At 44.4% G+C, this 14,086-nt stretch overlaps 1 protein-coding gene across 2 annotated transcripts in view; it reads left to right on the forward strand.

The window, feature by feature from the left end:
• Nucleotides 1-13,870, forward strand: part of DHX37 (DEAH-box helicase 37) — a 39,989-nt gene extending 26,119 nt beyond the window's left edge. For both annotated transcript variants that reach the window (XM_075898475.2, XM_075898474.2), the window contains exons 17-27: nucleotides 72-178; nucleotides 1,688-1,876; nucleotides 3,706-3,830; nucleotides 4,153-4,269; nucleotides 4,549-4,721; nucleotides 5,155-5,269; nucleotides 7,430-7,567; nucleotides 7,980-8,074; nucleotides 8,170-8,243; nucleotides 11,555-11,652; nucleotides 12,726-13,870. In XM_075898475.2, coding sequence (XP_075754590.2) covers nucleotides 72-178; nucleotides 1,688-1,876; nucleotides 3,706-3,830; nucleotides 4,153-4,269; nucleotides 4,549-4,721; nucleotides 5,155-5,269; nucleotides 7,430-7,567; nucleotides 7,980-8,074; nucleotides 8,170-8,243; nucleotides 11,555-11,652; nucleotides 12,726-12,808 — 1,314 coding nt within the window. In that variant the 3' untranslated portion in view covers nucleotides 12,809-13,870. The remainder of the gene's footprint in view (nucleotides 1-71; nucleotides 179-1,687; nucleotides 1,877-3,705; nucleotides 3,831-4,152; nucleotides 4,270-4,548; nucleotides 4,722-5,154; nucleotides 5,270-7,429; nucleotides 7,568-7,979; nucleotides 8,075-8,169; nucleotides 8,244-11,554; nucleotides 11,653-12,725) is intronic.
• The last annotated feature ends 216 nt before the right edge of the window (nucleotides 13,871-14,086 follow it).

Here is a 14,086-nt window from a genome sequence, read left to right on the forward strand (position 1 = left end):
AACTACATCTAAACTCTCCTGTTCAGCAATTGCAGTGTCAGTTATATGTTCATTTCTTCATGTGTTCTTAGGTAATCAACTTCCCTTTTCCAACCCCACCTCCAACAGAGGCACTTGCAGCTGCTGAAGAGCTGCTCATAGCACTCGGAGCCCTACAGAAACCACCAAAGACAGGAAGGTAGAGTATTTCAGGACTCTCACAAGTTTCTACACAGTGATGACTTGAGAATTAGAGCAATGGCTATAGGCAGCAATAAGTGGTTTTTTTCCCCTATATCATCTCTTATATGATAGGGAGGCAGAGTTTTGCCAGTCTCCCTACTATGCTGGTTTTTTGACCGTTCCCTTGGTATCGATGCTATATCAGATTTGTCAGCTGGCCCGCTTCCCAGAATCCGTTGCACTTCATAGTCTGTCATCAAACTGGTGTTTTAAATCAACCAAGTTGAGACTGACTGAGACTTCACTGGCTTATTTTTTCTTCCTACTCCGTTGTATTTCCATTTCACCTTGAATCCAGACAGTTTTTGAAGCACTGTATAAACCCTACAGGTGAGGAACATTTCATGTGCCTCTGAAATATTGGTTGTTAATGTTCAGAGGGCCTTTCCAAGCTTTGTAATGTTTGTGCCGATAACTATAAAGGTGAAACAGAGAGCCCAATAACTTAGCGTATGTCTACATAGATGCATTATTTTGGAATAATGTCATTTGTTCCGAAATAACATAGTCCTCGTACACAGCAGGCATTTATTTTGAAATAATGTTGAAATAATGCTGGAGAACGTCTTACTCCGATTTCTGTAACCCTCTTTCTGTGAGGAATAAGGGAAGCTGGAAGGAGAGTGCTCTAACTCGGACTTCTTGCTGTGTAGACAGCTCCAAAAGCCAATATAAGCTATTTCATCTTCAGCTACACAATTCACATAGCTCAAATTGTGCAGATTATTTCAGCTTTAGTCCTGTTGTGTAGACTTGCCCTTAGTGTAATGATAATGGAATATGACGTTTTTAATTTCTGAAGCCTTAGCTAACCCACCAATTTGCTGCATGATCAGTTTTAATTCACCCCTTTTGTTGTTTGTCACAAGTCTCTACATGACCATCCTGGAATTAGTGCCCTTTTTCATATTCGCTTAAATCACCCAACATATTTTAAGCTACATCAAAATTTTATTCTGAAATGAGTGTTTGCATGCAGACTGGCAGTGAAATAGCTAAAAGGATGAATTAAAGCCAATACAGTTTCCTTTGCTGTGAATTTGGATAAATCAGCCCATAATGACCATTTCAAATGCAGGTCAGGTTGCTAAGGATCAGAAACTGTCACCATGTGATTCTTGTTCTGTGAAATGAATTGGTGTTTCAGCCGGACTGACTCCTGCTGCCAGTGGGAGAGAAACCACCCTCACAGCAGGTATCCTTGCTTACACCTTGAGAGCCTCATCAATCAGAATGAATCTTCCCGATAGTTGGAATTGGTTCCTTCAGGGATGAATGGATGCAATGTCGGGAAGAGAGGAATTTGTACTGAATTTGGAGTCTTTCATCACTATGAAAGTCACATGTGCAATTAGAGAAAAGTACAAATGTGCAACAAAGAGATGGCTTAGTCAAAATTTACAGAACAATCTTGTGATAAAGGTGCAAAATGCTGTTATTGCATGATGGATTTCCCTTCTTCCAGACTGAAAGAGCTTCAGGTAGCAAAGCTGAGCTGTCCAATTAGTTCCTTGGGAATAACCATGGCATCCTTTCCTGTGGCCCCACGCTACGCAAAGATGCTTGCTCTAAGTAAACAGCACGGCTGCCTGCCATATGCCATTACCATAGTGTCTGCAATGACCGTTCGAGAACTCTTTGAAGAGTTTGAGAGGTGAGTGGCTTAATCTGGAGCAAAAATAGGTTCCCTTAGCACCAGATACTATTAAAAGAGGGCCTGGGTATTGCTTTCTGAAATATCAGCCAAAACGTACCACATCTCTAATGGTAACCCCATGAAATGAGTGCAAGGCAAGATACTGTTAAATATGACCAGCATGATGCACGTCTGTCTGTCTGTTTGCCACCAACAGTTTACCTTTATAAAAACTCTCAGGGTCTCTCAGGCACTAGAGACTCAGGGTACATCTACACTAGTCCCCTAGTTTGAACTGGGGAGGATAATGAGGGTGACCGAAATTGCAAATGAAGCACGGGATTTAAATATAATTAGCATGTTTGTGTTTTGTTGTCCAGTCCCACTTGCTGGACCAGGAATCAAGTTCATATCTAGTGAATTCTGAGGGTATGTCTACACTAGCCCCCTACTTTGAACTAGGGAGGCTAATGAGGGCGACCGAAATTGCAAATGAAGCGCGGGATTTAAATATCATTAGCATGTTCCTGAGCAATTGCCATTTTGGAAACTAACTAGCCCAGAATAACTGCCCGCGTCTACACGTGGCAGTGAAACGGGAGTTCTAAGTAAACCCCTAACTTGAATTAGCTGTTACACCTTATTCCGGGCTAGTCAGTTTCCAAAATGGCGACCACCCGGGAACATGGTAATGAAGCACGGGATATTTAAATCCCGTGCTTCATTTGCAATTTTGGTCACCCTCATTATCCTCCCTAGTTCAAACTAGGGGGCTAGTGTAGACGTACCCTGAGTCTCTAGTGCCAGGATTTCTTCAACACTCTGTTCAGACATATACCTCTCTGATAGGATGCAGTACTGGCTCCACCAGTCACAGTGTCCCTGCTCTTATATTATAGCCGTGGTCCCCAACACGGTACCCGCGGGCGCCATGGAGCCCGCGGGGGCATTTCTCTGCGCCCGCCAAGTGCTCAGGGCTGGCCTGGCCCCGGGCACATGGCGCATGTGCGGTGCCGGCGCTGCCCCGGGCGCGTGGCGCACAGTGAGCGCCGGCCCCGGGGGCGCCGCGGATTCACCCCCCGCGGCGCATGGGGGGGAGAGAGCGCCGGCCCCGGGCGCGCGGCGCTTGCGGGGGGAGGAAACGCTAGCACCGGCTCCGGGCGCGCGGCGCTTGGGGGAGGGAGGGGGGAAAGAGCGCCGGTCCGGGCGCGCGGAGCTTGGGGGAGGGAGGGGGGAAAGAGCGCTGGCCCGGGTGCGCGGCGCTTGGGAGGAGGGAGGGGGTAAAGAGCGCCGGCGCACGGCGCTTGGGGGAGGGGGTGAGAGAGCGCCGGCCCCGGGTGCGCGGCGCTTGATGGGAGGGCGCCGGCCCCCGGAATGCGGCTATGGGGGGGGCCCCGCCCCTGGCTATGGGGGGGCCCGCCCCCACCTCCCCTTCTCCCCCCCCCCGGCGCCCGGCGGGCGAACGGCCACGCCCCCTGGCGCCCGGCAACCCCAAAAGGTTGGGGACCACTGTATTATAGCCTCTTAATACCCACTAGGGATGGAGTACCAGACGTGAATTCACATTTCGTTCCTCCATGTCGTAGGACAGCCACTGGAGTGTGGGGACAGAACTTTCTTCTCCTAGTCACCTAATTTTATCTATTTTGGATTAGCCTCAGAAGATGAACTGACCGATCCCTGGGTTTTCTTTTTATCTTCCGATTTTATACAGGCTTTTGGTACCAATTTGATATCAGTTTGCTGTTTAGTATTACTAGATGGGAATATACAGAGCTACTTTGATGACATGGCTTATTGTGGTTATTAGAAAGCTATAAATTATATTGATTGTGCTTTTGGTTTAGACCAGCTGTAAGCGAAGAAGAGACAGAAAAGCTCAAGGGAAAGAAAGCAAGAGTTATACAGATGCAAAGGATCTGGGCTGGACAAGGAGCTTCTCAAAAGCTAGGAGACCTCATGGTGATGTTAGGTATTTACTGCCAAAAACTTGAACATGCTGCTTATTGTGGGGAGGTGGTTTATTTCTGTCAGTGCAATATAACCAGGATTACTTTCTTTTCATAGAAGTCAGATCATATAGTCTAACTCTTGTCCACCAGAAGAAAATGTTCTCTAATATATTTACCAGTGCATCCTTCCAGCCGATAAGCAAACCTGAATAGATAAAACTGAGATTCGCTACCCCCTCGAGGAAAATGCTCTGCAGCCTAATGAATTTCACCTCTGGGAAGATAATGGGCTTTTTTTAAGGCTCTCTGTTCTTTCTCTGCTGAATAAATATTCTCTTCCAGGAGCCGTTGGGGCTTGTGAGTATGCAGGGTGTACTCCTAAATTCTGTGAAGTGAATGGGTTGCGATACAAAGCTATGTTGGAAATCAGGCGCTTACGAGGGCAGCTGACAACAGCAGGTAAAATTTTAGCAGTAGATATTACTCAGTTTTCTCTGCTCAGCACATACAGCCTTTTAGATTGCCATCAATGTAGCCTGTATTCTGTGTGTCATAAGTGGTATTTTTGATAAGTCATTTTAACTAAAGATTAAGTCTCCATGGCAAATGGCCATGGCTTTAGAGAAAGAGAGCGCTAATATTTACCTATCTTCACATACTGTGTAAATTGACAGGAATCCTCTAGTCATGCCCATTTCTTTCCAACTTGGTGAGAATCTTAACTACTCTTTTCTTCAGTGAATTCAATTTGTCCTGATGCTGGCCTCTTCGTTGATCCAAAAATGAAGCCCCCATCGGAGACCCAGGTGATCTATTTGAGACAGATAGTGTTGGCAGGACTAGGTGATCATATTGCTCGAAGGATCCAAGCAGAGGAACTTCTGGATGAGAAATGGAAAAATGCCTACAAGGTAAAGATTAGTGACATGGGTCAATTTGATTATCACTGTCGTTCTGTAACACTGACCTAGAAATAGAGCTGTATGCGGAGCTTGGTCTGATGGCCCAAATACAGGACTAAGGCTTTGTTCTCAGGCCTGCATCAGTATCACTATAAGAAGTTAACTCTTCTATGCTAGAGTAACCCCCACTCAGTGTAGGATGATTATTTTCTGTCGTATCTCATAAAGATGTTGAGAAACTGAATGAATGGCTATTAACAGAGTGCAGTGAGGTCCGTAGAAGGAAGGGGATGCAGAAAACAAGGGAATCTCAGTCTCCAGAGAATATAGATGGTAAATTGTAGAAGAATTTAAACTAGGTACTCGCAAAGACCTAATTGCTAATAATCACTGTCTCCTTCCATGCTGTTATTCACTGCAAGCCCTTTGTGCTTTTTTTAAGACTCCTTTGCTGGATGACCCAGTCTTTATCCACCCAAATTCTGCCCTGTTCAAACAATTCCCAGAGTTTGTGGTGTATCAAGAAATTATTGAAACTACTAAAATGTACATGAAAGGTAAGCTTGCTCATCTTCTGCTCCCTCTTCACATCTGTTCAGCAGTTCACTATGGAATCAGAAGAGTATTTCACTTGCTCACAGCACAAGTCCTTTTGGTGCTGGCCAGGGATGGGGATCCATAGAGAGCAACGTCTCATTTCTCATTGACTTGGCATTTATCCCTAGCACTGAGCTGTGCCCATTTGGAAACAATCTCAGGAGCTGCCAGCCCTTAATGCAGTGGTCTCCAACCCTTTTAAGCCCAAGATCACTTTTTGAATTTAAGTCAATCCAGGATCTACTTCAAACCCCAACAGCCTTGCCCCACCTCCTTCCCTGAGGTCCTGTCCCTGTCACACCCCTTCTCTGAGGTCCCACTCTGCTCATTTTGTGGCAGTGGGGTGCAGGGGTGGGGGAAAGGGGACACTCTAACATAGGAGTGAGCAATAATTTTTGGCCAGGGGCTACTTCAAACATTTTTGAAGTGGCCCTGAGCCGTCCTGGAAGGGATGGGGCCTAAACTGGAAGGGGCGGGGCCAGGATGATTCTGGGCTTCCCCAGACCATGATTGGTCTGGGGGATGGGGGAGCCCTTTTGCTCCCCCTTCCCACTAGGCACCCATACCCCAGGCAGGATGGAAAGAGGCTTCACATGCTCCTCCACCCCCAGTCCAATCATGGCTTGTGGGCGGGGGAGTGCACGAAGCCTCCTCCCGCTGTACTTCCCCTCCATTTCCTTGCCGCCAGGAGCATGTAGCACTTCTGCTCACCTTGCAGGGCGGAAGGAGGCTTCGCCCTGCCCCTGCCCTGCGTGAGCATAAGGCCAATCAGGGCCTAGGGGCAGGGGAGCGCATGAAGTCTCCCGCCCCATGAGCAGCTCACGGTGCTTCAAAGCTCCATGTGCTCCTGGTAGGGCAGGAGGACCCTTCATGTGCTCTTTAGCCCCCAGACCCTTTTGCGCACCCTTGCTCTAACATCTCAGCATCCCCCTCCTCTGTCTCCCCCACCCTGCCCATCAAGCAGGAGGCCCCAGAAAGCAGGTCCGAGGCAGAGGGCAGAAGAAGCAGAGCAGTGGAGGGAGGCGCAGCTGTGGTACCAGCACTAGGTAGCTTTCTGGCCAAACCAGTCAGGATCACCTGTCAGAGGCTCTAGAATCTACCAGAAGATCCTGATCTACTGGTTGATGACCACTGCCTTAGTGGCTTTGGGCCTCCTGAGGCAGCCATAGAAATTACTGATGATTTCCTTCTTGTGCAGCTATATTCCAGACCATCCTCCCAGGCTCCTTGTAGTCTTTCCCTTCCTAAATGCAGAGCTGGATTGGCTTTGGAAATGACATCCTGATATACATTGTGTCCTCTCCTACTGCTTGGGTCATTCTCTTCCCATTCCCAATTGACTGTCAAAAAAAGACTCTCAAAGAAGCCATGTGACCAACAGAGGAGCTTGAAGCCCCAACACTAGCAGCTGCTTTCCAGGGACCAGGCTATGAGAAATGGGCCCTGGCCAACTCCAATTGTGCCCTTAGATCTTGCAAAATGGTATGGGGAAAGAGAGTGAGGCTTGGACTCTGAAACAAGGGCTTAGAGTTCCCCTTCGCTTTCCTTGCTGCGTTGACTTTTTGATTCTAGGGCAGTGATGGGCAACCTAGGTTAGTGAGTGGGCCACATGTGTAGCCCTCCTTCATTCCAGTGGGGCACAAAACTGTCATAACTAAGACTAACTGTGCTTGTGTACCTAGAATTGCAGGGTGTGCCTAATGAGCCATTGCAGCACTTTGATTGGGTGCAGAGGGAATGCATGGCTCTCATAGTTAATGTATGCAATCAGCATGCACCTCACTATCCATGTCCTTGCTTTACATGTACGCTAGTAATACTGATAAGAAAAAACAGCATGGGCAGACATCAGTGGTAACTGGCATCCCTGAGCATGAGCAACGGTAAACAAAATGTCTGGAAGGCCACACATAGAATGCCCATGGGCCCCAGGTTACCCACCACTGCTGTAGGTCAGTCAAAACTCTGGAATCTATGGGGAGCCTGAGGCGATCCATTTGAGGAGCTCACTTCCAAGGGGTGTGAGTTTTACTGAACATTACATGTACATAAATAGTACTGAACTAATTGTTCTCAGATCAAACATATTTCATTTTGTATTATGTGTTTCCATTCTGAAGGTGTTTCAGCTGTTGAATCTGAATGGATCCCAATCCTGCTGCCGCCCTACTGTCACTTTGAGAAACCTTTGGCAATTCCTCCTCCATTTTATTGCCCTGAAACAGGCAGAATAAGATGCCACAGACCAAGTGTCTTCTGTAAGTTTCTTGAAGCATTGTATGTTGTAGTGTAACTCTGATGAATATCACATTCACCTGAAAACTGCTTTGCATTGATTCATCATCTATAAGGTCATGGAATAAAAACTTTGTATGTCCAAAAGGACTGAACCCTATAACTTTTAATATCGTGCATACCTTGTCATGGCTTATATAGCTCCATTGGGTTCTCTAGAGTTAGTATAGAGCTGCTGGGCTGCCAACCTCTTGGTCCCACTATTGCTGTGATGTTTGTTGCATCCTATCCTATGCTGGAGGATTTCTGATGTTACTGTTACAAGCTGTGTGTTTCTCTAAATGCCAGCAATGTCTGTATAAGTTTGCAGAACGCAAACTGACAAAGTCCACTTTGAGGATTAAATAGAAGACATAATATAACCTGTATTTTCAGATCGAGTAGGCTGGCAGCTTCCTGCAGTGGAGGTAGATTACCCTGAAGGTATTGATCGTTACAAATACTTTGCCAAATTTTTACTGGAAGGAAAGGTAAGCATATTACAACTTGCATGGTTTCCACATACATTTTAGAGCATCCATTTACTTTATGGCAAGTATCTAATGAAGGCTATTATTTATTTTAGATCATCAAACAGCTGGGCTTTTACAAGCGATGTTTGCTGTCCAGTCCACTCACAATGCTGAAGACATGGTCCAAGTAAGTTGTTAAAACACTGATTAAACAGATGCCATGCCGCCCAACAGTGGTGCCAATCACTTGAGCCTTCTGAAAAGAGAGGAACTTCCTAACTGGAAATATTATGCAAGTATTTACCCTCAATTGTTAAGGGGTAAGAGAAGAAAAATTATCTCACCAAATCTAAGGTCAATAGCCTTTATCAAGCTGTTGAATTGTAAGGCTCCTGTAAACACTTGGTTATCTGAGTAGTTACACTGGTTTCCCTGGGATTATTTGTATCAGTAAAATTACTTGTGCATAACTTTTTGCAGAATCAGACTTTCCCATTTAATAGCCTTCACAGCTTAGCCAACTAAACCATTTTTGGTCATATAATGAAATAGACAAACTTCTTTGTACCTTCTTTCACCTGGTTTTGCCTGTTGAGGCAATGACATTGTAGAAGTACAATGATCCATGATCACTTCCCCACCTAACAGCAAGGGGGCCTGTAGTCATCATGAACAGAACAGATTATGAACAGGAATCAACCAGACAGTTCACCAACACCAGATTCTACAAGCTTCTCTCTGATCCCACTAAAGACTACAGAAAAACCCTAAAACAACTGCTCATGAAGCTCCCTGATGCTGCTCAGGACCAAATTTACACCAACACCCCTGTTAGTCCCCGACCAGGAATTTTCTATCTGGTACCCAAGATACACAAACCTGGAAATCCTGGACGACCCATCATCTCAAGCATTGGCACACTTACAACAGGATTATCTAGCTATATTGACTCTCTCCTCAAACCCTATGCTACCAGCATTCCTAGCTATCTTTGAGACACCACCGAGTTCCTGAGGAAACTACAAAACATCAATAATCTTCTTGAAAACAACTGGACATAGAAGCTCTTTACACCAACATTCCATATGAAGAATGATTACAGGCTGTCAAGAACACCATCCCTGATGACAGCACTGCATGCCTGGTTACAGAGCTCTGCGACTTTGTCCTCACTCACAACTTCTTCTGAAGCTCTGTTCATCCCCTTCTCTTTGTGTGGAGATGGGGTACAGAAGTGGGGGGAGGAGGGACACCCTGACATTAGCGCCCCTTCCCCTTCTCCCTTACATACCCTGTACAGCAAGCAGGAGGCTTCCAGGGGGACAGCTCCAAGGCAGAGGGCAGGAGAAGCATGACAATGGGTAGAGGGGCAACTGAAGTGCCAGCACTTTATAGCTTCCTGGCCAAACCGGTCAGGATCACCTGTCAGAGGCTCCAAGATCTACTGGTTGGTGTCCATTGTCATAATGACTTTACCAACCAACCAAACAACGGAGGTGCTAATTGTTCTTATCAGTCTCTTGTAACTTGAACAAACTCTTCATTGTCTTTTTTCTACTTTTCTTTTCCCCTTCTCCCTTATTTATTCTTGAATCTGGGCTCTTAATACTCCGGTCATCTAAAGAAGTGGGTTGTGCCCACAAAAGCACATGATACCATATATATGTTTTGTTAGTCTTTAACATGCTACTTCCAGTGGCTCCCAAACTTTTTGGCATCACGCCCCCCCCTTTTTGATTTTTGAAAAATACTCATGGCCCCCCCAAAATAGCAGCAAAACTTGTTGAACCAAGAAAAAAGGAACTGAACAGGGCATCAAAACTTGAGGGGGGGGGAGAGGCTGGGTTGCCTCATGCCCCCCTGGAATTTCTTCACACACCCCAGTTTGGGAACCCATGTACTAGACTATTTGTTGTTTAAGTTTTTCAAGATTGTGTATATCCTCCAGTGCACTATGTGGGTAACTATTTCTGCACTCAAGAATGAACTCACACAGGAGACTGATAAAAGACAGAAACACCTTAGTACCTGTGGACAAACACTTCACAGAGCAATCGCTCTGTAACTGACCTATCAGACCTCATTCCAAAGGAGACTCCCAGGTTCATCTGTTGAAAGTATGGCAATTTCAGTTCATAACTTTGCAAGACATTTAAAAACTATAAAAACACCAGATGTATGGCTTATTACAAGAATCTGGAACAAGTCCCCTTTTATGTGATGACAACGGGGATGTTAACTGCCTATTTCACCTTATATCCCTTAAGAATATTTGCTAACTGCTTTATGCTAAACTCCCTGTTCAATCTTGTATTTATCTGTGATACTCTGAGTTCCTTTCCTAGACTGAAAGAAGAGCTCTGTAGCTTGAAAAAATTGTCACCCCATCAGAAATTGGTCCAATAAAAGATATTCCCTCTCCAGCTTATTTCTCTAATATCTTAGGACCCGGATGGGCAATAATTTTTGATCGGGGTCTGAAGTGGCCCTGGGCTGCCCCAGAAGGGGCAAGGCCTCAGGTGTAAGGGGCAGGGCCAGGATACTTCCATGCTTCTCCACCCACAGACCCTGATTGGTCTGGGGGTGGAGGAGTATGCGAAGTCTTCCCCCCAGAGAGTACTGCCAGATGTTCTGAACAGCTGGTGGTTCCCTCTAGGTGCCCATGATTCTGGTGGTGGGAAGAGACTTTGCATGATTCCCACTGCTGTCCCCAGGTCAATCAGGGCTCGGGGAGGGGGAGCACATGAAGTCTCTTGCTCCCTACCTCTGCCCTTCAAGGGAGTTCTGTGCTTAGAGTCAACCACCAGCTGAGCAGCAGCTGGCAGTTGATTTTTAGTGCTTGCCCCTTGCAGGGTAAGAGGAGACTTCACACACTCCCCAAGTCCTGATTGGCCTGGGGGCACAAGGAGCACTTGAAATCTCTTAACACCCTGCCCCCCTCCTGCAAGGAGCGTGCGGTGCTTAGAAGCGCCACATCTCTCGCAGGGCAGGAGGAGACTGTGTGCGCTCACCCCCACTCCCAAGCCAGTCAGGTCTTGTGGGTAGGTAGAGCATGCAAAGTTTCCTCCCGCCCTTCCAGGAGTACATGGTGTTTCTAAGTGCCATGCACTCCTTGCAGGGTGGGAGGAGACCATGTGTGCTTCCTCCCACCCCCAGGCCCTGATTGGCGGGGGGATGGGGGGAGTGGCAGGGCCTCTGTGGGCTGGATCAACTCACTTGGTGGTCTGGATCTGGGCCAAGGAGGCCCTTTTTCCCACCCCGTCCTAGGAGCAACATGGCTACAGCAGTCCTGCATATACCAGTGGTAGATTTTCAAGTTAACTGTCCTTTATTCAGGGGTTAGATGTTTTATGTCTACATCTAATCAATATTGTTATAAAACAAAAGCAGAATGCTAGACTGTAAGCACTAAAGTAGAGATGTATCCATGATACAGTTAGATAAAGGAACTAAGCCCACATATATATTTGATCCCCTTTCATTTTGGAATTCACTCAGGCTTCAACCCCGAACGGAAATCCTGCTGAAGGCTCTTGTTTCAGAAAGTGTGGATAGTCATGATGCTTTGCTGTCCGCGTGGAAAAAAAATCCCAAGTGTAAGTGTTCCATTTGCTGGGTGGTGGTTATTAACCATTACAGCATGGAGTTCTTATCTGATTTCAAGCAGACCTGGTCTTTCAAACTTTAATAAAGGAATAGACAATACTATACCAGATAAAGCAACAATCATTTTCAGCGTCTTCCCATTGGGGTAGTTTGTATTGTGATTTCAGTCTTTCAGCAAGATTATTGAGAGAATTTCTAAAATTGTCATTTTAGAAAAATTAATATTTGAAAGATTTTTTTCTTGTAATTCTCTCCAAAGTACATTTGTCTGGATTGATGGATGAAAAGCAGATTTACAGCAGCTCTGTCACAAGGTGGCTGTGTTGTAAAAAGAATCCTGTACCAATTAAATTTTATTTTGACAGTTGTAAGCATATCAAATAATCTGACCTTTATACCAGATGCTGCAAGGAGTAACACATCGTTTTTTATAGGATTCCCAGTACTAACTTGAGCAATAATTCTTTCATTCTTTTTCATACTTTTAGATCATTAAAACACTTTACAAGTGTTAATTGTCAGACAAATATTTTCCTATTTTTACTGGTGGGAAAGCTGAGGCAGAGGTTAATGGGCCTCTCTAAGGTCTTAGAGAGAGCAGTAGTTTTTGGTTTCCAATCCTGTACCTCTTGTATGTACTGTACTCATGTTCACTTTTAAACCCCACCCTTACGCCCACGTATAAGAATTCTATTGGATCAGGGCCTTACATTGGACTCATTGATTATTAAAAGATAATTTTCTTTAGCACACAAAAAATAGAGATGCCCCAAAACTCCAACTTTCCCAAGGAGAAAAATTCTCTCTCAAATTTATGGCCCTGAACACTTAGGTTTATTTTGGAATGAATATTTGCAAAGGAGTTTCTTCTTTAGTCTTCCATGGGAAGACACAGTGCAAGAGTAAAATTGAAATCTAGGTTTCCATTAACTGTATTTTTATTTCACTGGATGTAAGCAGTCTGCTTCTTATACATATTCTCTGGAAGCACTAGGACACCTTCTTCCACTGTTAGCTGTTTTTGACTTGTGTCGCCTTCTGATGATACATATCTTTGTTTCAGACTTGCTCTCTGCATATTGTCAGTGGCTTCCTGAAGTTATGCATGATGACGTAGCCAAACGTTGGCCACCAGTGACAACATGAATTAAGATTTCTGTTTTACATATATATGTAGAAGACATCGCTTAAAATTTCATTTTTTCTAGAAAGACTCGGAATAAAAAGGAAAGTACATATTTTGGAGAGAAGAGACTGTTTTACATCTGTTTTGTTAGAATGTTTTGCAGTATTTATTATCTTTTGGGTAACTTTATTTGTTGTACTTAATTTGTTTTTAGTTTCTTTTTCGACTATATTAGTCAATCAGACTACAGCAGATAAATAGAGTACATGTCTTGGGCAAATAAGGGGCCTATATGTGGCAGCTTAAAAAAAAGAAAAAATCTCTCTAGTGTTCTTGCCATCCAGAATGGACAATTTGTATGCACACCTGAATACAAGACAGTTCACCACAGAACCAGGATAGCCATAAACTGCACACCTTCAAGCCACTTCTTTCTTTTTTGAAATTCCCTTCCTGTCCCATTGTTCAACAGTGGGGTTTTTTTTTTGTTTTTTGTTTTTTTTTTCTGCAATGAGCCTCTGCACCCCGCCCGCATTTAGCCCCAGTGGAGAAGAAGTTCCGAGACGACTGTCTACTGCTAACCAACACACCGTGTCTTGCCAAAAATCCAGTTGCTGGTCATATTTCATTTGGTCGACAAATGTTGTAGGATTATTTGCATTGTCAATTTATATAGTGCAAAACTCCTTTTGAATAATAGTACGGCAAGGGAGGGAAGAATATGCAAGAGGTGCCTTATTTCTGTAAAATAATCTAATATTTAATATAGAAAGTAAACTTGATTAAAACATCATAAAAGGGCATTTTGATTTCCTTGCATAGACAAGTCAGCATCCCACACTAAACCAGAGTTATATTTAAGTGTGGGAAAAGCTGATGTTTGTTTGGGCTCTGACTGTTTAGTATGCATTTCTAGAAATGTGGCTAGCTATTGTATATAAAATAGATGCTTTTATCCTTAAAGACTGTGGACCTTCAGTTATTGAATATGACTATATTAGCTATTAGAAATTGTTTATACATTATAAAAAATGTTTATATTTTGGAAGGGGATTATATGAATTAAACTGTTGTCTTTAATATTTGCTGGCTAATTTTTCAAATTCTTTGTAACAGGGTTTGCACGCCATTATTACACACACTGGCAAAGCAGGATACAAATTTGGCTAATTCCAAAGAGTCCCTTCTTTATTATTGCCAATGACAAATTAAATGGTCCCTCAGAATTTAAATTTTTGAAGTTTTGCAAAATCATTGGTTCTAAACATTTTATTTATCAATTTAAATTCTCAATTGTG

Source organism: Pelodiscus sinensis, chromosome Z, assembly GCF_052426305.1.
Source record: "Pelodiscus sinensis isolate ZL-2025 chromosome Z, ASM5242630v1, whole genome shotgun sequence".
NCBI classification, from domain to species: domain Eukaryota; kingdom Metazoa; phylum Chordata; order Testudines; family Trionychidae; genus Pelodiscus; species Pelodiscus sinensis.